This window comes from Pristis pectinata, chromosome 31, assembly GCF_009764475.1.
Source record: "Pristis pectinata isolate sPriPec2 chromosome 31, sPriPec2.1.pri, whole genome shotgun sequence".
Classification (NCBI taxonomy): Eukaryota; Metazoa; Chordata; class Chondrichthyes; order Rhinopristiformes; family Pristidae; genus Pristis; species Pristis pectinata.
Genome location: NC_067435.1, coordinates 4,584,921 through 4,612,683, shown reverse-complemented (window position 1 = coordinate 4,612,683; position 27,763 = coordinate 4,584,921). Strand labels below are relative to the sequence as shown.

The window sequence follows — 27,763 nt, the reverse complement described above, 5'->3', positions numbered from 1 at the left end:
TCAGTGGTAGAAGAATCACAACATGAGATGCTATAGCTAATGACAACTGATTCAACTGTAAGATACAGAAGTGAATTGGGTAAATGCATGATTGAGCAAATTAAATAATAAAGCCATGGGGAAGGAGCAGGGAAATGGGATAAACTGGATAACTCTAGCAATGAGATGTACTGGGCCAAGTGCTCCTTTCATACTAAATCATTCTGATTCTTAAAGCGCTTCATGAAGGTAAGGTATACTTTGGTGGTGAGTGATTATGCTCCTTCATTGCTGACTGATTGTTGTTGATTGATCTCCAAGTCTGAAGAGTGTGGCCTGGGGGAGAATTTGGAGTTGACATTGTTCCCATGACACTGGTGTCCTTACCCTGCTAGAAAGTAGATTGCAGGAGAGGGAGATACTGTCAAGGTTACCTCGAAGAGTTGTTACAATGCAGCTTGTATATTGTGCAGCTGTGGAATGCTAATGGTGGCTATTGTCCGGTTGTGGGGCATCAGTCAAGTGAACTGTTCTGTTGTGGCTGTTGTTGTGTCAGTTGTTGTGGCTGCACCTCATCCAAAGGGATCCCACCACAGTCCAAAGTCAAGCCTTGCAGATGCTGGAAAGACTTTGATGGCTTAGGAAGTGAGACACTCGTTAAGCTGTCCCCAGCCAGGCCCTGTGTTGGTACAACTGACTAACTTCTGCCTTTATTCACACTGATCTGCCCACACAATTATTCCTGACCCTGCATTTAGAATCATAGCACAGAAACAGGCCCTTCAGCCCACCACATCCATGCTGACCAACAAGTACCCACCCACACCAATTCCTTTCACTAGCACTTAGCTCGTAATCTTCTATGCATTAACAATTCAAGTGCATTTTGTATTTTAGCTGAGTTAAAAGCTTAATTTACATTGAAATTCTGGTCTGAAACAAGCCGGAAGAGTAATGAGCTGTGGTTCTCTGTTGCATGATGACATTAGGTAATCAATAGTTACTGTAATTCCTTTCCAAACAGTGGGAGGAGGAACTGACCCTTCATTCATATCTTACCTCTCTTCAGTGGGTCTGGGGCGGAGGATCGGTCCAGGGAAAAGGAATGTTCGCTCTTGGTTCGGTCATTGCATCTGGGAGTCAGAAGCACTTGGCACTGCTCAATCCCTTGCCATCTCACCCCACTAACAGGTGCAACACTTTTAAAAAGAATACTTGACTGCGGGCTATAAGAACAAACAAAGGAAAAGAACAAGAGGGAACTATCGTTCTTCCTCTTCCCTAGCAGATGTTTTTATTTGCATTGTGGCAGAATTTCAAAGGTGGTGACCACAGATGGAGCTGGAATTTCAGAAAAGACAGTAAGTTCCCACCTGCTGCTCTCCATCAAGAGATAGCAGGTACTACTGCCCCCCTGTACCTTTCTCACCTACTGTAATGTGGCAGAACTCCCTGTATTGTTTGAAACTTGAGAACTTGCTAATTAAATCATCACATCCTGCCTTTAACAGAAATCTATTTCTGTCAATGTTTCAGAGCTCCAGACGTCATCAGGCATAAAACGCCGACAAATCATTCCTGAATCATTGTTTTTTTTTATTTGAGCGAAAATACAAAAGGATGGCAAGAAGCCAGTAATTCCCTGCACCTTCTTTTACTGCTTTAACTGCACAATCAGGTTGCCTTAAAAAAAATTAACAAAATTATCGGCTACATCAAGCAGCTGCCAATCTAGAGAACTGCCAAATGACCTCAGGATACACTACATGTTGGACACACCTGACCATCACAGCTCCAGACAAATGTGCTCATCTTTTACATTCACCGTAGATGTGAACTCGTCTAAAACTCTGTTGACTGTATCCTAATTCCACCATCCTGATCCCTTTGTATTCCTTGACCTACCTTGCCCCCGACTCAGAAATGCCTGCAATGTGAAATTCTTACCCCTGTCTTCCTTCTCTCAGTAACCTTCACCAGCCTGCAGTCATCTGAGATATTAATGTTCCTCTGTTTCTGCCCTCTTACCCATCCCCAAGTTGACTTGCTCCACCATTGGTGGACCAAACCTTCAGCCACCCAGGTTTTTAACTGTGAAGTTTGTCCTGCAAACCTTTTTTACTTCAAAAATAAACTTTATTCATAATAAAAAGAATATATACAAAAGAATAAACAGTGCAAAACATTTTACATTCATGGTCAATATATTCAGTGGTGTTAACTTACTTTTTTTTTACACCCTAGCACCATTGCCACTCATGCAGCCCCCTGGGGTGATACACCATTTCAATGTTTGAGGTTCTCTCTGTAAACCTTTCCCACTTCTTGCTTCCTGTGACATGCCCCTTATAACTTGCCTCATTGACCATGCTCTTGATCACCCATCCTAAGTGATTGCAAGTTAATTTTTGTTGAAAAAAATCTTGAAAGTGCCTTCAGACATTAAAGACATTTAGAACCATAGAACCATGGAACCATACAGCACAAAACAGGCCCTTCGGCCCACCATGTTGTGCCGTCCATCAAACCACCCTCACACTACCTAACCCCTTCCTCCCGCATATCCCCCCATCCTACACTCCTCCATGTGCCTATCCAACAAGCTCTTGAACCTGTTCAATGTACCTGCCTCCGCCACCACCCCAGGCAGTGCATACCATGCACCAACCACTCTCTGGGTGAAAAACCTCCCCCTGACATCTCCCCTGAACCTCCCACCCATAATCTTAAAGCCATGCCCTCTCGCCTTGAGCATTTAAAGACATTAAATGTGCTATATAAATAAAGTTATTGTAACCCTCTCAAAATCCCTTCCTTTTCCTCTCTCGTGACATTCCTTACAACATACTTATGCTATTGGTCACTTAGCCTAACATTTTGATTTAATATTTTGTTGGGCTGTTTTATTTTGTTAGTCATATGAATGCAAGTTCTTAAAATCTTACAAGATCCTTGAGACACCTGATAACCTAACCACCTCTGTTGAAACAGCTTAAGTAATGATGAAGGACAAAGTCACTCCCTCTGCATCAGTTCGGCAGCCTCCGAGAAACTTATGCAAATCCTGAGAAGTAGGCTGGGCTAAAAAAAGTGGCCTGATGGAGTGAATCAGATTGGAACGCCCCACATTGCAAACCCCACTAATTTATAGCATAAGCCCTCGTGTTGCTGAGGAATGTAAAGAATTACATTCTTTTCTGTGAAATTTTAGACAGGGAGGAAGATGCAAAGGGGCTTAAAGCAACACACACAAAATGCTGAAGGAACTGGAGGTTTAGAGCAAGCTGGCGGCTAGCTATGCAAAACAATTAAATAAATAAGACTTAATCCAAAATACTATGGATGGTGGAAATCTGAAATATGAACATAAAATGCTGGAAATATATCCACCTATACCAATCATAAATAACAGGCCAACTTCTCTGCTCTCTGAAGCAGCAAGCACCACGCCCACCCCTGTAAATCTGTTCCTGAGCCTGTATGAACCAATGATAAATCTTAGGTGTTTGTGCTGTGGATGAGTCTCTCACTCTGTCCCGAGGATCTGTCTCATTTCCCCTGTGGCCCTGGACTGTGTTTGTTTGTGAAGGCAACCTGAAGTGCCCTTTGATGTGCCGCTAGCTGCAAACTTTGCCCCCATTCACACTGGATTTCAATTTCCATGTCCTTGAAGCCTAAACAATGTTGAAAGCTTGCTTGCAGCATGAAAAACAACCACCAACCAAATCAGTGAAACTTTGAATAACCTCTCAGTATTGATCCCATCTAAACATTCCTGTATTTGCATAGCATGCAGGAGTCCACATTGGCAGGTCCTATCAGTAAGGGGATGGTGGATGAACTTGTATAGACCTTGAATCTAGAACAGCCCCACCTCTGACCCCTGATCCTCCAACCACCAGAATGCACCAATCAATGTGATTAAAACAATATATGCACTCAATACATTTTTTCATCTGATGTGGTCACAGAACCTTTCCCGATTCAGCAGCTACTTCAGCATGCTTCCCTCGAGCTCCTGTTGATTACTAGTCAGACAGATAAACAAGAGGAAAGGAAAGGGTGAATAAAATCCTTGGATTAAGTCCAAGGTCCTTTACAGTTGGAAGGTTGGGAAATATCGTATGACTTGTGTAGTCACATAAACTATCAAGTACATAGCCTTATGCATATGAGATTACATATTGACAGCCTATTGGATGAGCCCATATGGCCAGCTCAATCTAACCTCCTCTTTGGACAAAGGGGGAGGAGCCTAACAACACAGAATCATGAGAAAGTAATATGAGGGTCCGATCCTTAACACACTGGAAGGGAGGAAATCCATCCTAGGGATGGAAGTCAATTTGTGAAGGGAGAGTGGGGTGAGCTGGCAGACTGGGTGGGCAGGATGTTCGGGGGAGAGAGCCAGGGGAACAGGAGGCTAGAGATTGTGATTGTCATTTCTGTAATGCTCATCAGTATTAGGTGTAACATAAGCCATTACTTTAATGAATATTCACCAAAAGGTTCATGCATTTTTGTAATGGAGATAGAATGGCTTTGATATTATACCATTTGAGTGTAAACACATTAGCACTTAGCATTATATTCAAGAAATTGCTTTGTTGCTGTTTTGGTAGCCATTCAACCACTCACCAATGCCTCACTAAGTGGAGATTGAATTTCAGTGTGGTTATGAAGTAATAAGGCACCCTTTAACTGCTTCTTGTGTAACTTTGCCACAGAGACCCTCTCCCATTTCTAACCAGACACTCACATTTAACCAATAAGGAGCTCAAGGAAACAATCAGATTTAGTATCACTGACACATGACATGAAATTTGTTGTCTTGTGGCAGCAGTACAGTGCAAGACATGAAAATTGATAAATTACAAAATAAATAAATAGTGCAAGAAAAAAAAGGAATAACGAGGTAGTGTTCATGGACCGTTCAGAAATCTGATGGCGGAGGGGAAGAAGCTGTTCCTGAATTGTTGAGTGTGGGTCTTCAGGCTCCTGTACCTCCTCCCTGATGGTAGTAAGAAGAAGAGGCCATGTCCTGGATGGTGAGTGTCCTCTTTGATGGATGCCACCTTCTTGAAGATGTCCTCGATGGCGGGGAGGGCTGTTCTCGTGATGGAGCTGGCTGAGTCTACAACTCTCTGCATCCTCATGCGATCCTGTGCATTGGAGGCTCCATACCAGGCAGTGATGCAACCAGTCAGAATGCTCTCCACCATACATCTATAGAAATTTGTAAGAATTTTTGGGAGACTCCCCCACTCAGTTTCAGCACATGTTTACTTGACCATGGCATTGGAGACTGGACATGGTGAATCATCCACATAGCTCATAAAGCCCAGGGACAGATTATCCAGTGGCAACCTCCCATCAATCGACTAGACCGTCACAAACTGAGATGCTAAGGGCTAGTTGGCAGTAATCGGTATTAGGAATGAACTAGAAGAAACTACAGAATGCCTGATCTATAACACCTTGATTCCTCTGACTCCTTTTGCTTTCTACCAATCCCAGCCTTGTACACCCAATGACCAAGCGTCCACGTACCTCTGAGGAAGAGAATTCAAAAGATTTACAGCTCACCGGATAAAGAAGTTTCTCATCTTGGTCCTTATCTCATTATCCTCAGACCACAACCCTCTACTTTTGGACTCTCCGCTGAGAAATAGCCTCTTAGCCCCTACCCTATCAGCATCCACCCTGTCAATCATTTGCAGAACCATGTATCTTTCAATTCGATCACTCCCCATTTGTGTAAACTCCAGTGAGTGCATGTTAAATTTCCTCAATCTGTGGCAATAATAAACCAATTTACCAATTTCATTTAATTTACCCCTTCATCCCAGGAATGTACATTGTAACCTGTCAGGAGAGAATGAGGATGATAATTGAATGCAGATTGGAGTTTAGAAGGAGAGGTGATCTTAATGAGACATGCAAACTGAGAGGGGTTGACAGGGTTAATGACAAGAAGCTATTGCCTCAAGCTGTAGAATTTGGGAGCATAATTGATTAAAGGATCAGCCACTTAAACTAGAGATGAAGGGAATTAGTTTCACACAGAGGATTATGAGTCTTTGCAATTCAATGCCCTCACGGGTCTAAGGATGCTCTGTTGTTGAGTATATTCAAGGTAGAGGCCACTACATTTTTGGATGTTAAAGGAATCAAGGGACATTGATATCAGGTAGGAAGGTGGTCTCAAGTTCACGATCACCTATATAAATAAATGCTGGGCCTGTTTCTGCTTCTGTCCTTGTGAAAAATACCTTTTAAAGAAAAATGAGGAACGTTCTCAATTCCCATAGGTTTTTACAACTACAATTTCAATTTATATAGTGCTTTTAATGCAGAAGTAACTGAGCTATGTACTCTATAAAAGGCCTGGCAGTTTGACAAGTTAGTGGTTCTCTTGCCTTTAAGTCAGAAGTTCATAAGATGAAGCCCTTTACCAGAACTTATAGAATCTGATCTGCAGGCCAAACACAGTCTTGTCAGAGCTGCCATTCTTCAAATGAAACATTAAACTCAACATCTGTTTGCCTGTTCCAGTAGTTGAGACAGATGTTAAAATTCACACAATAGTGCTTGAAGAACAGTGACGCCCTGGCCAACTGCAAATCCAGCTGTTTGAGGGATCGTGTTGAGGCCAAAATAGTTACTCCCTTTGCCCACAAAAAAAACATTCTGTTTCAAAGTCCTACAATTTAATTTGATCTGCTTTGAGATGTGATGAAGTGTTGTTTCAATGCTATATATTCTTTGTAATTAGGGGCATTGAAACTGCGCTTACATGTGGGTGAGATTGGCAAGCTCTCAGCTAATCACTGTGACTTATCCAAGCAGCCGTGGTTTTAACCAAAATCAGAAATGTCAGGCCAGCAATTAAGAAGGGAGTTTCAGGACTTACTATCCCTCGTCCTTTGCCTTCTCACAGTATATGGTATATGCACAGTGAGAATAATTTATAACATTATGGGACATAACAATGGCGATATTAAAGCAAGAATTAGTCTGATCTGGAATATTGGTGTAATGCTAGTGAGGGTGAATTAATTCAAAACTATAAATTTGAAATGTTGCAAAATCTGCAGCAATGTATTAACAGAGACACAAGAGATTCTGCAGATGCTGGAATCTGGAGCAATACACAAAAAGTGCTGGAGGAACTCAGCAGGTCAGGCAGCATCTATAGAGGGAAATAAACAGTCAACATTTCAGGCCGATTTCAAAATAACACATCGATTTCAAAATAACCTCCAAACATTCTCATGCTCTTGGATCATTGAGGCTGTTATATCAGCAGATAATTCTGTGCAATCTGCATCCCACGCTAATCCGCAGGATGACTGGTGAATTACATTAATTGTACTGCAGACACAGGCCATTCAGCCCGTCAGGTCAATGCTTGGTGCCCGCTGCTAAAGTTCCACAGCAGCCCTCCTCCTAACAACAACACTTTATAAATTGCTCCAAGTGCTTCTAGGGGTGGGACGAGTAGGAAAATTAATGTAATAAACAAGTTATCCCCGGCTGAGGGGAAAATGCATTGTATTATTCTCCAAGCTTGGGATGCAACTTGGGAGGGTCCCCTTTGACCTCTCACTCTCACCAACTTTTACGATGCACGGCTTGGTACGGCAACTGCCCTGCCCAGGACCGCAAGAAACTGCAGAGAGTTGTGGACACAGCCCAGCGCGTCACGGACACCAGCCTCCCCTCCTTGGACTCTGTCTTTACCTCTCGCTGCCTTGGTGAAGCACGCCAGCATAATCAAAGGCCCCACCCACCCGGGTCATTCTCTCTTCTCTCCTCTTCCGTCGGGTAGAAGATACGGGAGCCTGAGGGCACGTACCACCAGGCTTAAGGACAGCTTCTATCCCAGTGTGATAAGACTATTGAACGGTTCCCTTATACAACGAGTTGGACTCTGATCTCACGATCTACCTTGTTGTGACCTTGCACTTTATTGAACTGCACTTCCTCTGTAGCTGTGACACTTTGTACTGTTATTGTTTTTACCTGTACTACCTCAATGCACTCTGTACTAACCTCAATGTGACTGCACTGTGCAATGAATTGACCTGCACGATCGGTTCGTAAGACAAGTTTTCACTGCACCTCGGTACAAGTGACAATATAAACCGACACCAGTGAGGAAGACTGGGCTGCAATGTTAGTGCAATTGTTCAAGTTTCAGTTGTCTCTGAGGCGGATTTAATTGTTTTTAATGATTGCTGGCTGGTTAAGGACATGTTGGTGAGGAGCCAGCCGCCGAGAGCCCGGCCTGCCCCAGCGCCCCACCGGGAGTGGGCGGGAAGGCGGGGCGTCGCCTTTTAAATGGTGGGGGCGGGGCCAACGGATCACCCCACCGGCCGCTGGCGCCCGGCTTTCAAATACCCGGATGGGCGGGAGCCGGCTCCCATTCCGAGCACCCGCCGCCGACATGGGTAGATCGCTCGCTCCGTCGCTGCTTCTCCTCCTCCCTCTCGCCGTTTCCCTCCTGTTACCGGCTCCGGCAGGTGAGTGTTTCGGGGCTGAGTAGGCTTGTATTGTGGATGGCGGTGGCGGGGGATGTTTGAGGGGGGACGGGGGGGGGTAGGAAGGGTTGGCGGTTGAGGCTGGTCCCGGTGAGGGGGGGACGATGACGGGGCTGAGCTCGGGATAGGCGGGCGGGGGGGGGGGGGGGGGAGGACGGTGGAGGCGGGTGGGGTGTGAGGAAGCCGGTTCGGGAGTCGGGCTGTTGAGGAGTGGGTGGGAGTCGGGGACGGGGGAAGGAGCCGCACGGACCCCCGCCACCCCTCCCTTCACGGACCGCCGCCACCCTACCGGCGTCCGGCGTCCGCCGCCCGACCCCGCTGGCGGGGGGGGGGGGGGGGGGGGGGGCTCCCGAGTTCCCCATCACTGAAGTGGGGGTTTCTCCTCCGGCTGCTGATTGGCCGGGAGGCGGAGTCCGGCGATCTCCTGTTCGCTCGGCGACCAATCAGAGCGCCGCTCGCCGGGGCTGGTCCTGTGGCCCCACCTCCGTGTGGGTGGGTGGGGGTGCGCGGAGAGCCCTGGGAGTTGTAGGCAGGGTGCCGTTCACCCGATCCTTCAGGGACCCGGCGCTGAAGGTTAAATTTAACCCGAGTTTTTAATCCCTCGCTCGGTGCCGAGCGGGCAGGGTTCCTGCCTGTGGAGTCGGGTTATGATTTCATCCGGTTGGAGACGAGCTCTCTCTAAAAGATCCTGGGGGTGGGTGGATTTTATTGGGCAGATGCTTCCCCGTGGGACTAGAGCCAGAGGATTACTGTTTTAAATAAGGGTCACTTTATTTAAGATGGTGAAGTTTTTGATTGGGGGGGGAGATCCCTTTTTTGATCTTAACATTCAAAAGACTTTGTTTCCTGCTCCTTAAGATGGAAAAGTGATCCTTTTAAGGCAGAAGTAGATAGATTCTTGATGTGCAAGGACTTGAAAGGTTGCAGTGTTGGGGTTATAAGTGTATCAGATGAACTTCTTAAATGGCAGAAGAGGCTTGAGGCTGAGTGGCTCTTCTCCCCCCTCCCCCGCCCCGCCCCGCTCCGCTCCGCTCCTAATTTGTATGTTCTTCCAGTTTGAAAGTGCTATTCTCGCAGGGATCTTTGGGGTGAGATGTTGAAGTCTTGCTCTGTCCCTGTCAGTTCATTTGTTTAAAGAGTGAGAAGTTTATTACGGAGCCTTATTTGTGAACCAGATCATTAAAGCAAGTTCAGTGCTTTGCCACGGTACGGTAGTACTGTACTTGGAAATGTACTACCTTGGCTAAGCTCCATGCACTGAGGTTTGATTAGTGTATAACATAACAGGAATTCCCCAATTCTTGTGTGATGATGAATTGTTTGTTTCTGGAATTCCTGTCAGTACTCCTAGTTTTGGGACGGAGGGGGTGTGGAATGGGAAGTCTGTTCAAGTATTCAGAGGTGAAGAATGTCTCTCTAAGTAGATGCTTGGGCAAGATGCTGGAGGGCTCTTGTTAAAGTTTAAAATTCCTTGCTTGAGGAGTGGGATAAAGTCTCTTTGACTTGTTGGTTGTGCTGAGGTGTGAGCTGTTAGAGTAACTTAATTGCATGATTTGATTTTGGACTTAAAAGCTGCGAGCTGAGTCACTTCCTTTAATGAATGAACATGGGAGTGGAGCTTTCAATGAGGGTGGTAGTGAATGGTTGATTTAAGATTCATCACCCAAGATAGGAGTGAGGTATCGGATGAGTAAGGACGGTTGCTGAGGTGAACATTCAGCCACATGAGTATTCCACCATTCAATACAATGAAGGGCAGTATAACCTATTCCAGTTTAGTTTTATACTTGTGACACAGGAGTCATTTTGCCCGTTGAGTCTATGCCAGTTTTCAGATCAATCCCATTTTCCCCCTGTAGCCTATTTTCTTGAACATTCCCATTAACATCGCTCTGACCCCCCCCCCCCCCCCCCCCCCCCCCCCCCCCCCCCCCCCCCCCCCCCCCCCCCCCCCCCCCCCCCCCAGTTACAGCCACAAGGGTAATTTGGTGGCCAATTAACCTTGCAGCCAGTATGTCTGAGATGTTTGGTGGAGACCAGAGCACTCTGAGAAGTTCACACTGTCACAGGAAAAACATGCAAACTCTACACAGACAGCACCTGAGGTCTGAATTGAATGTACTTGCCTGAGCTGAAACAGCAGCATTACCTGTAGTGCCATTGTGTTATTCTGAGATTTGTTTCCTGTCTCCATAGATTTCTTGGTTGCATTTGCTTTGCTTAATTGTGCACCCGCCTTGGTTACATGCGTTACAATTGAAGGGTTTGAATTCACCAAGCCACTCCTTTTTAAAACAGCTTGTGCAAGGTAGCCTCTGATTGGCTGGCTTGCATGGTACGATCAGACTGTCTTGTTGACTAAGTTACTGTTGATAGTCTCAGCTGCCTTTTGAGCATTGATGAGATGGCAACAATAAAGCTTGTTATCCTCAGCACATACAAACTGAGTACCAAGTCCCCTGAGAAATAAGTTTTAAAGTAAGACTACAAAAGTTCTCAGCAAGCAGGTCTTTAAATTCTTGGCAACTGATTGTAGTAATGCAGTTACAGGTATGTTTCTGGTGCTGCAGATTGGGCTATCTTGCATTTTAGCACAAGACTGCAGTGAGCATGCTAGGAATCAGGTGTCAGCTGTAAAGCAGAGAAATAGCTTTCAAGGATGCATTTGAGACAGTTGTTACTTGCGCTAAATTGGGCTTGGCATGCTGTTTGAGTTTGCAAATATAACCTGGGATTCTCTTGTGGCAAAGTGCCCAGTACTTTCTTGGTAGAAATGAGCAGTTATAGTGTCTCTGCATAGTGCTTTTTTTATAACGGAGAGTGGCTGCAGGGTGGAGTTCCGCGCTGTAATCTTCAGAGAGCATTCTCTTCCAGGACAGTGCAGCTAAGTGTTGCTCTTCTATGGCCCTACAGAAAGACTGTTGCTGAAGGTGGCAGAATTCAATTTGGAATGAGATTAAATGTTCAATGGGTATTTGGGGGGGGGGGGGCGGTTAGTATTAAATATTGTGTTTAAATATAGATGGAGTGTATTGAATGTCTCATTAGATCATGTAGTTAACGTCATCTTGTCTGATCCAACACTGTAGACCTTGGCTGATACCTTTTAAACACTCACCTTTTTTTGGTATCAATCCTAACTACAGAGGCATTTCACCACTGCATACTGTGGAATGTGAAGTGGATGGTTTCATACTAGCTATCCAATGCAATAACTGATGTGTTTTAAAAAAAATTTCAATATAATGAATTGGAGCTGTTATTAGAAACTAATAACCAGTGTCTTCATTATGGTGCTTCATTAGTGTCATACCTTGTTATTTCAAACATGTTTGTGTGATACACATACTTTCTACTCTATAGCTTTAGCAAGTTAATAGCAATGAAGGCAAATCTCATGCTGACTGGCAATATCCCATCTAATGCCACGTTAAAAACCCAGTTGAAGTCCCAGCTGTATTTGAAAGATCCTCCATGGCTAGAAACATCTTAATTTTGTCTTTAAGAATGCAGGAAGGGATGGGACAAAACTATTAGAAAATCATTCCATTGACTAAACAGTGTAGAATGAATGGGCATGGATCCAAGATTATGTGCAAGAGATGTATGAAAAGCAGAGGTGTGCTTTTCTGTATGCATTGCTTTTTAAGTGGCAGTGCAACTTCTGGAAACGTCATTTATTAAGGTTTGCACCAGCTGTTTGGCTCTTAGTCCATGCTTACTGTCTGTGTACACAATAAGGTGCGTTCATCACTGTTCCTTTATCTCTAATGTTTTTTCTGATCGTATGTCTTTTATTACCCCCCCCAAAAAAAAACCTTAGCTTTTGATTTTTTTTAATGGTGTATTTCACATTACCACCATGCCTTCATCTTGTAAAATGTCATATCATGGATACACCCTTCATTTTTCTAGAAATCTGTTTTCTATCTCATTATTTTAAATACTTTGTCAGATCTCTCTTCAAACAAAGCTTTTAAATTTCAGTCTTAATTCCTTAGTTGGATGTGCACCTAATCTGTGTAGACTAGAAAGCTTTCTGGGTAAATCCCTGGTGCATTACTCTAACTGGTAATGGAACTGCTAGTGATGTAATTGGTATCAGTATTTGTATAAATTTTGTATTGGGTTTTTAACCCCTGACTCGTGCTGAGTCTGCTGTGTGGATGCTGGGGAAGAAATTGACCAACATGAAAGTTTTGAGGGTGCTGCTGACTTGGTAGTAAAACAAATGATACTCTAGGTGGCAGTGGTCAGTTTCAGGACTCTGCTTTTTACATAGAAACTATTGGTGTGGAAAGAGAAATCTTGTGTTGCTGTGTTTAAACTTGGCACTTGCAAAAATGAAGGGGAAGCTAAAGGCCAGGCAATGGCAGTCACCTTTCCTTTTGATTCTGATTATTCATTGGAGGTGTTGTAGCTGCTATAATATATTGCTTTGAACATCCTGTTAACGTGCCATATGTAGTCACTTCTTAGAGCAGTGTGGGTGTGGTCATGAAATATGTCGTAACCAACGAGCCAATCATGTATAATGAGGCTATCGGCCCACTTTTCAACAGCAAATGGGTGATTTGAACCAGAGATGATTGTACTCATCTGAGTGAGTCACTGTACAAGTAAGTTTCTAGTACTGGAAAACCCACACAATTGGAATTTCTATTTGAAATTTTCCTCAAGGGGAAACTGTTATGAACACTTGACTCAAATGCTGATTATCGCACTACCCCACACACAAAAAGGAACTTTTAGGCTAACCTCATTAATCTTCCTGCAGTTGTAAAATGTTGGGCTGTTTTAACAGGCTGGCATATGAAATACTGCTGAATCAGGCTAAGGGACTCTTGTTAATTGGTAACTCAGTCCTGAAAGACTGGTGCTCAAATTTAATTAAGAAAAGTGGAATGGATGAATAGAGTCTTCTGAATAGTCTATGTACTGTGGTATTTTGGAGGATTTTCTTTGGTTTAATTGCACAACCTAGTGACGTGCAGGGTTGCTCACCTCTTGAGGTGAGGACTGCTCATTGTGTTATAAAGTTGTGGCAATGCACAAGAATGGTGTTGTAGTTGGGTTGTCTGTTGCCCCTTGTACCTACTGTCATTCATTAAATTTTTTGTGACTGGTATTTCATCTTGGTACCACTTTCCTGTGTTTTCCCTGTATCCCTTTCGTATCTAGAAATCATTTATTGATCATAATCTTGAATGTACTTAGTGACATGAGATTCTGCAGTCGTCTACCCAAGAGAATTTGAAAGATTCACTGAGCTGAAGAAATCTCTTATGAGGCCTGATTAGCCCACTACTCATTTTGTTTGACAACTGGTTTAGAGCCCTAAGCAGGGGAAACAATCCTTGCATCTATCTCTAAGAACTTTGTATGTTTTGATGTGATCATTCCTTGTTCATCTAATATCAGAGTATAAACCTGGTCTGGTAACAAACATCACACTAGAATAATCTGGTTATCAACACACGAACTAAATATTCTGGAAGACAAAATTATCAGTTACCTGTAAAAGAATCAATGGAGTAGTTTGTAGCCATGTGAGAGAATCGGTTTCTGGGCCAGGGGAAATGAGATCAATAGGCTAATTGACTGCCAACTCTGACATGATTAGCATCTTAAGTATATTGCACCTAAATTTGGAACCTGTGCTCCACTTGGTGAGAAGGTTGAGAACTAACAGCTCTTGTCACAGAAGGAGGCAGATTCAGAATCACAAGGAACTCATCACTGCAACTGTGGGCAGCACTGTCCTACAGCTAGTAGAGCCACTGCCTCACGGTGCCAGTCCTGACCTTGGGTATTTGCATGCTCTGCCAGTTTCCTCCCACTTCGCAAATGTGTGTGGGCTGGTAGGTTAGTTGGTCACTAAATTGCTCCTAGTGGTAGAATCTGATGGTTGTTTGGGGGGGGGGGGGGGGTGGTGGGAAGGGAGAGGAGAGGAGGAAGAGAAGTTCATAAGAATAGGAGACAAATAAATAAGACTAATGTAGGATTAGTGCAAACAGGTAGTTAATGTGGTGGGCTGAAGGGCCAGATTCCACATTGTATGATTCTGACAGTAATTAGCTCTGACAAAATCTGGGCTGTTCCTTCATGACTAAAGGGGACTGAATGACCTTCATGGTACTTTGGACACAGCAGGGAAAGGGGCATACTAAATTATTTTACACTTTTGTTTGGGGGGTGGGGGGGGGGTGCGTGGAGGAGAAAGCAAGAGGAAGCAAGATGAGATCCACCAGTCTGAGGTTTTCAGCCTATTGTTAACTGTTGGTATAGAAAGTTTGCAGCCTTGATTATTGTTAACTGGTTGCCTCTATCAGTTTGATTCTCAAATTGCTGAGCCTTTACACAAGTAATTTTCCTTAATTACCCTGCCTGTCTGAATTTGAGAATTGAAAGGGCAAGTTAAAGACCTGGTGTGATCTTGAGCACACAATTTCACAAAATTCCCTGTGTGCAATGTAAATGCCCAACTGCAGAAGGCAGTGATTGGTAGGTATGGGGAAGCAGTAATCTTGAAATACAGAAGCCTGGAGTTACTGCAGGTCTTGTACATTATTGCCCAGTTTGGTATCAGTTCATACAGACCTGGGACCATACCTGCTCAGTTACTCAGATCTGCATTCAAGAACCAGCAGTGGGTCATAGAACTGACCTGTTGACCAGCACATGCCCTTGAAAGAAACATGGGCCACAACTTGCAGCCAGAGAATAGTTCTCCAGTAGGCATTTGGGGAAACTGGGGTGGAATGGAGTGTGTGGGCTGCAAGTTAATTCACATTACAACACTGCGATGAACTGCAACTGCAGCTGTGCCTTCGTCTAAGACCTAATAATGAACCTAGAAGCTAGTCGGTGGAAATGTGCTGTGGTACTTAATGCAGGAAGTGGAACAGGATTCTGTGGTATCTTGTATATTGAAATTCAGAGCACATCTGGGGGAAGAAGGTATTAGATCCAATCCTTGAACTTCCAACTGACATTGCCGGGGTGTCTTTTCTTTTGATACTTAACCAGTTTTTCTCTAACTTTCTGATCACTATAAAACCAAAGATGGGTGACCTATTTATTTTTCTACTTTCAGCTGCTGGATTTTGTGATAGGAACCACTTCAGGTGTGGTGATGGGAAATGTATTCGGGCACAGTGGCTATGTGATGGACAGTCTGAATGTGAAGATGGTTCTGATGAATCATTTGAGACGTGCAGTAAGTGGAACTTTATTTTGTTTCTTTAGTGGCAGTTGCACTGTGTATATAGTGCCATGTACATAGTTATTTTCCAATATCCCTACTAAATCGGCTAATCCAGGGCATTAATTCCTCTACTGTGGTTTTGCATCTCTCTCAAGCTACTTAATCATGTCTGACCAATGGTCCCTTTAGGAAAAGGTGTACTGAATCTTCTCATGGTCTATTAAACTAGTTGTGCATCCTATGAATCTGAATTGCCGTGATGGTTTAGGGATGATTGTAGGAGGAAAGAATGGTTATTTAGTGGGCTTTTGCCATCCAAATAAAAATCCTACGATCTGCATCTTTGGGGAAATGAGAAAGTATGGGGTGGCTTGCCTAAATGGGTCCAAGTGCTTGAATATGAATTAACTTCAAATGTGAAAAGACGAACCTAATCCTGTAGGTGGTGAAAAATAAACTTAAAACATCTTTGACTGTTGCTGTTTCAGAGAATAAAACCTGTGGCGCTCTTGAATTCAGCTGTGGTGGACGTGTTAACAAGTGTATCCCAGCATCCTGGCGCTGTGACTCTGAAGCCGATTGTGAGAACAAGTCTGATGAGGAGAATTGCCGTAAGTGATCTTGAAGGATCTTTTCTCTCTGCTTGTTCAGCCACTTCTAACCACTCATGAGTGCAAAGCCAGTCTTACAATTACTTGCTGTCCTGTTCAACAGCTGCCCGCATTTGCAAAGATAACGAGTTCCAGTGCCATAATGGAAACTGCATCTCCATGAAGTTTACCTGTGACGAAGAGGATGACTGTGCTGATGGTAGTGATGAGTTGGGATGTCCAGAACGGACCTGTGGACCTAAAATGTTCCAGTGTGGTAACCACGTGTGCATCCCAGAATTCTGGGCTTGTGATGATGATCCCGATTGCCCTGATGGGTCAGATGAATGGCCACAAAACTGCGGAAAAGCACCTGCATTTGAACAGCCCAGTCCTTGCACTAGCCTAGAATTCCACTGTGCTAAAAGTGGCGAGTGCATCCACGTGAAATGGCGCTGTGATGGCAGCACCGACTGCAGGGATAAGTCGGATGAGGAAGGCTGTGGTGAGTGTTCACAGTGCCTGAGTATGGCCAAGTGTTAACCTAAGGCTAGGATGGTCTTGGGTGCAGGATTTCCTGCCCTGAGAAAGTACTTCATAAATCTGTAGACAAAAACTGATGGTGCACTTGCATGAGATCCCAGAAGTCTGGAAACTTGTTTCTGCTATATTTCTGGGGTAGAGGGATCATAAGGAAGAAAGTCTCTGCTTCAGTTGGTGAGCCGAGAGGCCTCCCTGTAAAACTATTGATGTTATAAGCATTGCCAAACTATAATACTAACAGATAATTTACAGACATATCCAGTGTATTCATCCCATTTTTCTTCTTTTAAGCTCTGACAACTTGCCAGCCTGATGAATTTCAGTGTGATGATGGGACGTGCATTCACGGAAGCCTACAGTGTAATAAGGAATTTGACTGTCACGACCATAGTGATGAAGCTGGCTGTGTAAATGGTATGTTGATTTCCACTGGGCATTGCTTATTGCTAAGTTTTCGAATAAAATTTTGTCTACAGTCATTGTGCATACCTAGTTAGTTTAAATGTGAGCTTTTTTCCCCTCCTACCTGGCTACTGTTGAAGTTATTGAAGTGTTGTCCTATTTGTTCTGTACCAAAGAATGTCTTTTTGCCACTTTGCTAATGTATTGCATTGAGTCAAACTAAGTTCTGCAGTTGACAGATTTGAAAATGTAAAATATTTTAACCTTCCCCTGTGTTTTCAGTGACTAGGTGTGATGGTCCCCACAAGTTCAGATGTAGGAGTGGAGAGTGTATCCTACTGGATAAAGTTTGTGACACACAGCGTGACTGCAGAGACTGGTCAGATGAGCCCCTGAAGGAGTGTGGTATGTCAGTTAAATTAAGGATCTTTTGTGTGTGACTTTTAGGAAAAATTGAACTTTTGACAGCTTCTAGCCTAGTAAATGTTGATTTACAGGAACAGCAATAAGCTAGTTTTAAGTGGAGCTGGTGGTCAGAGGGTAGATTAAGGAATCCATTGCTCAACTGGAATTTTACTGAACAAGACAAAGATGAGTGGGTTAAACTAGTTAATCCTTTGGTTTCACCATTCTGATCTAGGTGAGAATGAATGCCTAAAAGAAAATGGAGGATGTTCACACATCTGTAAAGATCTGAAGATTGGCTACCAGTGCCTCTGTCGACCTGGATTCAGACTATTTGAAAATACCAAATGTGAAGGTAGGTATTGCATCCTGCCCAGCACCTAATATTGTTCTTGTTATTCTTTTGTACCAGAGTGTTATTCAAAGGATACAAATTTTGACACTTTGTGACTTTCAGATATTGATGAGTGTGAGAACCCAGATACATGCAGTCAGATTTGCATCAACCTGGATGGTGGATTCAAGTGTGAGTGTAATGAAGGCTATCACATGGATCCAGTGACCAGGCAGTGCAAGGCTATTGGTAAGAACCACTAAGATTGTGCATGAAGTTGTATTTGAATTTTATCAGCTGTAGTTCTCAATTTCTTTGTCTTTGGGTGATTTTAAGTCAAATCAAACATTTCTTAATGCACTGCTGTTTGGATTGGTTACTTGACTAGAAATGGCTTCACAATACTTATTGCCATAAGGGTAAAGAGGCTGCCTGCTTCCTTCCTAATGTGTGCAGTGGAGTTTGTGTTGCTTGCTGCCAAAACTCAAGGTTAGAAGCTTGGCAGAATCTATTATTTGAGTACATGGAGTTAGAAAGTTCACTTTATCAAAGATCACTGTCAGTGTGTGTACAATGTATGACCTTTAGGACTCATGATAAATTCCACAGGCCAGTGGCACAATCTTGTTGACATGACCGGAGTTTTGTTAATTTTAATCAATGTGTTTGTTTGTGTAAACTAGTTGAATCTAATGCTTCCCACGTTGAATTTCATTTTAGGGACCGTTGCATACTTGTTCTTCACCAGCCGGCATGAGGTCAGAAAACTGACTCTTGATCGGAGTGAGTACACGCAGCTGATCCCCAGTCTGAAACATGTTGTGGCACTAGACATGGAGGTGGCCACAAACAAGATCTATTGGGCTGACCTGGATCAGAAAAAAATCTTTAGGTGAGATTCTGCATGTGGTTTGGGGAACCAGGGCATTGGCACTGGTGGCATAGTGGTTGGCTGTGATGACAGTATGATCCTGTGGGTTTTTTTGGACTCCAGAACCAAATCTCTCAGATCAGGAGTTCAGTCTTCAGTATGATGCACTTCCCAGAAACCTATTTGTTAAAATTGATGCTAAAGTGAATCCATCTCTTGTTGCATCTGTTTCTCTTGGATGAAAATTAAATCTCTAATGTTGGGTTAGGGTCCAGATTGTTTTCCTTGTAGTTTTTAGCTTTCTTTACACTTGCATCTTTGTATAATCACCTGTTTGTTTGCAAAGCTTTAACTTGTAGTATATTTGGCTCTATACCTGTAGTTCCTTTGAGCAAAACTGAAGTGTAACTCACAGTACCTTTTTTCACAGACTGTTAACAGATTCTCTTTTCTCACCAGTTTAGACTGGTAAAGGGTGAGCGTGAGGTCAAGTTCTTTGTTACTTCATTTTACTTGCCTCACTTGTTGGTACAAGCTGGCACTGTCTGACCTATACTTTGAACATCTAATGAAGCAGCTCTTAACCATAAGATTTTGTACATCATTCTTAACTTCCAAAGAACCTTCTGGGCAACATCTCCAGATCTAACTAACTTCTGGTAACTTTTTTTCTCTCTTCCTCCAGTTCTCTAATGGACAAAGCTGAGAACTCTTCCCATCATTCTACAGTGATTGAGACAGAGATTGAGGCACCAGATGGTCTGGCTGTAGACTGGATTCACCAGAACATCTACTGGACAGACTATGTTGCCAGCACTGTCTCAGTAGCTAACACAGCTGGAACAAAGAGAAAAGTCCTCTTCAAAGAAAAAGTATCAAAGCCCAGGGCCATTGTGGTGGATCCAGTTCATGGGTACGTACAGCTTCTGAAGCCAAGTTGATGAGTTTTTATAGGATCATCTGTACAAACTGCTGACAGGCTCATGTTGATTAAGAGTTTCATCCCTCTAGTCTTCCCACCTTGGCTAAACCATTGCTGCTACAGCAAATCTAGAAACTGGTCGCATGATTCCCTTTGCAGTGAAGGGAAAACTAGGTTTGACCCAAAAAATGGGGCAATGCCTTGATGTTTTTTAAAACAAATACAGCTGAGAATGAATCTGCAAAACTGCAGATGCTGGAAATCTGAAATAAAGGCAGTGCTGGAAATACTCAGCAGATTGGGCAGCATCTGTGGTTGGAGATTTTGTCAAAACAGGAAATGAGAATTTTCTCTTCTCTTTTTCCCCTCTCTTCTTCCCCCCCCCCCCATCCCCCTCATCAAATTCCCAATTCTGACAAATCTTCAACCTAAAATATTAACTTGTTTCTTTCTACAAATGCTGCATGATCTGAATATTTTCTGCATTTTGTCAACACAAGGTCTCGATCGACTATTTGGTGTTTTGAGCAAGAGGGTTTGGGTGACTTTTATTTCATTGATTTGGATTGTAATCCAGTCAGCATAGTGGGTTGACTAATTGATTCTTTACCCCCTCTTCAGCTTTCTATATTGGAGTGACTGGGGAAACCCTGCCAAGATTGAGAAAGGTGGTTTGAATGGCGTGGATCGTATGTCACTAGTCAGTGAGGGGATTGAATGGCCAAATGGAATCACCCTGGGTGAGTATTTATCTTAATTTTGCCATTTTTCTTTTGTACAAATCAAGGAGCATACAAAGAATAGCCTCAAGTGCAGATCCTCTGAATCAAGTTGTTGTCTCATTTAAACTTTCTCTGGGTTGTTGGTGACATTTTTCCCCTAATCATGGATATTCTCCATTGGCCTTCACTGCAGTATCTCCTGGAACTTTAGTGATTCTTAATCTGATTTGGGAGTTGTATGAAAAATTCCACTTTGGATGCTAAATCAAGTATGTTGGGACAGTGCATGATGGTGCTGTTTTTGTTCCAGATTTGGTGAATCAGCGACTCTACTGGGTAGACTCCAAGTTGCACACTTTGTCCAGTATTGGTGTTGCTGGAGACAGCAGGAAAACCTTGATCATCTCAGAAGACAAGCTGGCTCATCCCTTCTCTTTGGCTCTGTTTGAGGTGAGTGGCTGAAGCATAGTACTGCAATAGCTGAGATTTATAATTGCATAAAATTTGATGGGTTGGGATTGCAGTCAAGATTAAAAGTGTTCATTAGTTTAAAAACCAGCCACCAGCAAGAGCTAGATATCTCCAAGTGAAACTTTGCTCTAAGTTCTGAGCCACAGACCAGGGTTTCTGGTTGATTTTTTATATATATATATAAAAAAAAAACCAAGGATCTATAAATTTGTTTTGGAAAGTATCAGTCTTATTCTTGTGTTGCTTGGAGTCTTGAATATGTTGCACTTTCTTCCAGAGCTGGTTGGCTTTGCTAATGTATTTCTTTTTTCCTTAGGATAAGGTCTTCTGGACTGATGTGGATCACGAGGCAATTTTCAGTGCCAACAGGCTCACTGGGGGTGATATTCTAACAGTCATTGAGAACCTAGATGTTCCCCAAGACATTGTCCTCTATCACCATCTTCGGCAGCCTAGAGGTTAGTTGTGAGTTAAGGATGTTCCTTGAAGCTAACCAGAACCATAGTTCTTTGGAGGTCCACTAGTTCTCAATTAAAACTGATATTTGGCCAAATGACCAAAGTCCTCTACCATCTATCACTCCAGAGATGAGCACCTGCCAATGGTTAGTGCCCTATTCCAGTGCTTTTCAACTTGTCCCTAGTGGATTACAAGGTAGCTCCCTAAAAGTACAAATCTGCTGCCATTGGGAATCAGGTTTATTATCAGTGACATGTGTTATGAGATTTGTTTTGTGGCAGCAGTACAGTGCAAGACACAAATTACTATAAGTTACAAAAAAAGTGCAAGAGGAATAACAAGGTAGTGTTCATGGACCATTCAGAAATCTGATGGCAGAGGGGAAGAAGATATTCCTGAATTGTTGAAATGTGGGTCTTCAGGCTCTTGTACCACCTCCCCAATGGCAGTAACATGAAGAGGGCCTGGCCCTGGTGGTGAGGGTCCTTAATGATGGATGCTGCTGCCTTAAGGCACTGCCTCTTTGAAGATTCCCATGTATTTAGGTTACTCATAGTGTATGTCTAGATGCATTTGTTCACCCTGCTCTATTTGCTGTTGCATAGAATATACTGTCAACAACTTTGTCCCTGAGCTCTGGGAATATCATTAGAACTTTGTGCTTTTTGACCAATCATTTGGTTATCGCCCTAATGTGTTATCACTGTGGCTTGTTATTGGGCATTGTTCTTTTTTGCTTTATCTTTCGAATCTAATAGTAAAGGTCACAATTGAATTATCCTTGTATGTAATCACTATCTTCCTCTCCCAGGTACTAACTGGTGTGAGCAGAATGGGCAAGTAAATGGTGGATGTGAACATCTATGCCTTCCAGCACCACAGATCACAGCTCATTCTCCAAAGTACACCTGTGTTTGTCCTGATGGCATGCAACTTGGGCCAGACATGAGGCGCTGTATTAAAGGTTTGTCTTTTTTTTCTTAGTCTGATCTTGGATGCTGATTTTTGGTTTAATTAAGGAGCATATACTTGCATTTGGAAAGCACTAATCTTTTTTGTGTAGGGGAGGGGGAACAGTCCCAAAGTGAGTGGGAGAAGGTGCAAAATGAAAATCTCACCATAAGTAGGGTGATCAAAATGTGTCCTGGGTAAATTTTAAAGGAAAGGGTATAATGAGGCAGCAAGAGAATAATTTGGAGAAGGGGGAAGCTAGTCATACTTTGAAAAAGCTTGATTAGTGAAGCTGTAGTTTGTCTTTTAAAGATGTAATTGAATGTGACATGTTTCCTGAAAAATGATCATTCACAATATCAGCACATCCTACCTCCACATTACAGTTAAGAGATAAGATTGTTCCAATGTGCACATATTGAACATTGACTTTTTATTTAGCTGTCACCACACCAACTGCCAAGTTGAGCACAGCCAAAACATCGAGTCGCAATAATAAGACCATCCTGACAGCCAGCCCCACCACAGTCAAGAAAGTGACCACGCACAGCCCTGCTAACACTGTGGCTCGTGCTGATCCCTCCACACTTCCAACTCTGCATGAAATGCTCACCATTTCACATAAAGGTACCACTCTAACTACTTTTAAATCAATTTGGCCTTTTAGAAAGATTTTTGCTTTCAGACCACTTACTGTTTTGTTTTCTCTAGCAGAGCGCATTGGGGTTTCGGCTGAGGCAGCTGCTGCTGCAGACCACAAAGGAATTAATGCGTTGTGGATTGTTCTACCATTGGGTAAGTTCAGTCCAGACAAATTGGGGAAATTAAACTAGTGCTAACATTTTTGTGTAGATTCCAACTGATTGGCCTTGTAGTTATCACAGCTCTTGACATTGACACAACTGGTACTTGTCAAACTCATTAGCCATTGGGATTGTCCTCTCCTTGCAGGCAGGTTTTATCTAGGATTTGAGCTGAGAGAATGATGCTCGGTGTTTGCTCCATTCCACTAGAAATGAGATTGAGGAAATGCTCTGCTCCAAACTGGAATGTCCAGCTACCTTTTCAATTGTGACCATGCACTGAAATCTCTGGGAAGATAATGATCAAACTGCTCTTCTCTTTCCCCAGCAATCCTGGCACTCCTTGGTACTGCTGTGTATTTCATATGGAAAAACTGGAGACTGAAGAACACCAACAGCATCAACTTTGATAACCCTGTTTACCAGAAGACCACTGAAGACGATGAGGTCCACATCAGTCGAAACCAGGTCGGCTACACATATCCTACGGTGAGAAACTGCTGTTTAATATTTCAATTTTAACTTGAGACCCTGTCCTCTAGTGAAACAACACGTCTTTAAGCTGCATAACCCCCCTCACCCACCACCTCCCACCCCTCCACCAACCTCCTCCCACACCCCCCCCCCCCCCCCAGCCCAAGATGAAAAGTGGAAAATTGTTGGAAGATAACCCTCCCAAGTTGCCAGTTGTCAATCAGCTGTTTTCAAACCTCTGAACTTTCACTTTAAATAGCTAGGGTATCAATGTCAGTCTAGATTATGACTGATGTGAAATCAATTTTGATGTAAAACTTGGGTTACAGGATTAGATTTCTTCTGCACTACAAGGTGTGGAGGTGATATTGCTGAATTTTTTGATTTACCTCAGTTGTCCACTCCACCTGAATAAACTACCAAATTATTGAGGGTTTTTAAATACTTCTAAATTCTCCATTTGATCTGAAATGGTAACCCTGGATCACTTGGTTCTGACCTCTGGCTACTCTTCACTACATCCAGCAGGGTTTGAACACTCAAGCTATGATTCTGAATTTGCAAACTTCTGAGCAAGGGATGGGTATACCAGCAACTGAACCAAATGTCATTTTTATCCATGCAAACAATGACCCACCCACCAGACTTTGGTTTCTTCAGTGTGCCAGTTAATTGTGAGAACTTGAGACAACTTTCATCATTCTGTGACATGATTGGTTTTGAATTACCTTCTTTGTTATGTGAAACTAAACAAAAGCCTTTCTTTTGCAGAGAGCAGTTGTAAGCTTGGAAGATTATGGTGCTTGATACAAAGAGCCTACTGCAAAGTGCCTCACTGGAGCAATGCTGTCTATGGACCTGGAATGTAAAATGTACTGTTCAGCCCACCTTGCACAGCACTCCTTTAGTTTCTGTACTGCTCCACCCCCCAAGCTCAACAATCACTCCATAGGTTTTTTAATTTGCAATCAATGTGCCATTTACTGTGGATATTTTTAACTGTGGTTTTTCTAAAAATCCCAGTGTCAGATATTACTTAACCTCTGAACACAAACTTCCTTTTGGGACTTATTGAGACACTTGCTGAAGGCAACACCTATCTGACACAATCAGAAATGAACACTGATTGTGGGTTAATCTACTGAATGTACAGAAAGGATTTAAATATGAAGTATGTTACAGACTAGATTATATATAACACTTAGTGCAAGATTTGTCTTGTACATTTGTAAATAGCATTTGTGTACAGCAAGGTCTAGCGGGAGCGAGCTGGACTTCTACTTTCCCAGGCTTGTTGCTTCACTCCCACATTAAGCTGGGGCTGGCCAATGGGTAGGGAGGGCACTTGCTGCTTCCAAAGGCAGCATATTGAAAATAAAGGCAGAGGGTTTTTATTTGGATCCAGTGCAAATTTATGTACAGCCTTGAACATTCATGTACAGCCTTGAACATTCATGTAATACTCTACTTGAGTTTACTTTTTACAATTCACTCCCAGGGTTGTGTGCAACTCTACGCTGACCAGAATGCATTGTGATTTCCTAAAGCACTGCATGTCAGGCATTGCTCTCGTCCTTGTTCATCAGTAGCAAAGGGACACTGCTAGTTCCCCTTGCAACTGAAGCTGTCCCTCTTTTCAGAGTTGGTGCCAGCCCACAAGTATGAACCCAGCTCGCTCTTTAATTTGTAAATAACTGTAAATTGTACAGATATTTTGCAGAAGGAAATGTTTAATAATTTGCAGTGTTGATGTATGTTAATCTATTTATTTATTTCTGTCCTCTGGAGCCATTATTGTAAAGCCTCAGACTCTGTGCAGCTCCAGTAGTACAATATGGATGTGTACCAATTGCAGAAGTGCTGGGGGAGGATGAATTCCATAATGCACTGTGCTGGGTTAAAATCAGTGCAAAGCCCAACTTTGTCCTATTTTTCCTGTTTTTTAAATGTAAATGTTTACAATAGCTGCTTTCTGACAGCACATTTTGCTAAATGGGTTTGTCTTTCTACTTGTTAAATTTACACTTACAGAACATATATTTATTTACAAAATAAAAATGTTTTTTAAAAAAAATAGATTCTAAAGCAGAACCCATTCCACTGAACCACCACTGGATGTCTTCACACTGCCAGCCAGCACCACCTATCCTGTTGGCTAACACAGTGGGAGGCCAGTTGTCAACTTGGCAAAATCTGGCATGTGCATGTTCCCATTGGAATAGGATCCTACACAATGCTGGTGCTGTAACTGGCTAAGTTGTGACCACCTCCCATGCACCATTCAGTGTGGTGCTTCTGCTATGAATGTGATTCACTATCTTGCCCCTTTACCAAACTTGAAGGACCTGGTGGAGTGGGTACTTGTAACAACATCCCAGAGTGACCATCTGTCAATTAGGTACCATTATGCACATGGATATGGGCAAGTGCCTTGCCCTGGCTATGAGTGCCCTGGGTGTGCTTAACTTCAAGGTGTTAAATCATTCAATAACAGGATGTATTGGTTAATCTTTAAAAAAAAATATATATATTATTTTATCTATGTTCTGTTTAATGCCTTGCTACCTCTGCTGCCATAACACTGGTGTTTCAGTAAATGTGAACTTGTTTTGAGACTTTCCTACTTGCAGTTTTTAAATGAGTTCATGGGTGTTTAAATCCGGAGCTGCTATTGAGTCAATCTTGCTGCAATCTGTTCAATCTAAATGTTGTCTGTCTCCCCATAACATTTGGTGTGACTGAAGCTAACTTTATGTAATGCACCCTCATGAATGTTAGGCTCTGACCTTGTCTAAATCACATTGATGTGTATTTCCTTTCTTGCATTGTTTTTCCCAACAATCAGCTAAATAAAATTTATTTCAAAGCTTGTAACTTGAGGTATGATTTGCATTATTTGAAACTTAATCATGGTTGAAGATTAAATGTTTACATCTGTATTTTTTTTGCACCCACTTCCTGATACTTATTTCCATTCCCACATAGAAATTCATTAACAGTGCTGTACACTGGACTAATTTTCATGCTAGCTTATAGTTACTCATGGGCCAAACATGAGGTTGCTTCTCTGGACACAAGATTCAATTTAAATGACCAGGTCATAACAGTCTACATACACCCAGTCCCCAGAAGATGTCTGTAACCCTGCAGCAGCTGGCAAATCTGTCCCAATCTCGCACATGCATGTTCTTGTGTGTAAGCTGTCCATAAATTGAGTCCTCATAATCTGGGGAGGATCTACACTTGATGTAGATGAATGATCTATATAATCCTGTAAATTCATGAAGCTTGCACTCTCATCTGTAACCATGATCTGCATCTCCCTGTTGCCAGTCACTTCAACTCCCCCTCCCACTCTGTCACAGATTGTCAGTCCTCGGCCTCCACTGCCACAAGAAGTCCAAACACTGGAGGAACAGCACCTCATTTTCTGTCTTGGGACCTTGCAACCTAATGGCATGAACATAAAATTCTGCTTTAAACCAAACCCCCATGGATCGGTTCTTTTTTTCTTTTCTCCCCCACAAACCACCCCCACCACCACCAGATGTATTGGGCTTCTTTTCCTATCTTCAGCCCTGAAGAAGGGTCCTGTAACCAAAACACTGACAGTCTGTTTTTCTTCACAGATGCTGTCTGGCCTGCTGAGTTCCTCCAGCAGCTTGTTTTTATCTTTTATAAAGCTTAAGTCTGGTTCAGAGTAAACCTAAACCGGACGTTATCCTGAAGGATTTTGGCTAATGCATCAAATAGGGTTTTTAGATAGTGGCTCTGGATGTCTAATTCAATAAAACAGTCTTTGTAATATGAGAGCTTTTGTTCTCAAGGTTACTTCCTTGCCGACTCCTCTGGTCCTGAGTGATTAGCCATGGGACAAAACTTTGTGTGAGACATCTAAATGTAAAACTGCCTGTGTCACAATCTTTCTTGGCTTGATATTCTGAGTTGTGCATTGTATAATTCCATCTGCCAGTGAGAAGTGAGGTTATTTTGGAAAAATCTACATTGAACAATCATGTAGGATAGAATGCTGGTGGTTTGAAACCTCTTTATTCATTTCTCCTAGTTCCCCTCCCTGTCATTTTGA

At 42.8% G+C, this 27,763-nt stretch overlaps 1 protein-coding gene across 2 annotated transcripts; it reads left to right on the top strand.

The window, feature by feature from the left end:
* The first annotated feature begins 8,348 nt into the window (after positions 1-8,348).
* On the top strand, positions 8,349-26,544 carry ldlra (low density lipoprotein receptor a). 2 transcript variants are annotated; one of them, XM_052041890.1, is made up of 18 exons: positions 8,349-8,504; positions 15,619-15,741; positions 16,218-16,340; positions 16,444-16,824; positions 17,154-17,276; positions 17,547-17,669; positions 17,905-18,024; positions 18,127-18,252; positions 18,724-18,895; positions 19,560-19,787; positions 20,418-20,536; positions 20,829-20,968; positions 21,306-21,447; positions 22,260-22,412; positions 22,841-23,026; positions 23,114-23,194; positions 23,531-23,691; positions 24,448-26,544. In XM_052041890.1, exons 1-18 carry the CDS (start codon positions 8,387-8,389, stop codon positions 24,481-24,483), a joined length of 2,655 nt encoding a protein of 884 aa, XP_051897850.1. In that variant the 5' UTR covers positions 8,349-8,386; the 3' UTR covers positions 24,484-26,544. The 2 variants fall into 2 exon arrangements, with proteins under 2 accessions (XP_051897850.1, XP_051897849.1); XM_052041889.1 differs by having other exon boundaries at positions 23,111-23,194.
* Positions 26,545-27,763: the final 1,219 nt, after the last annotated feature.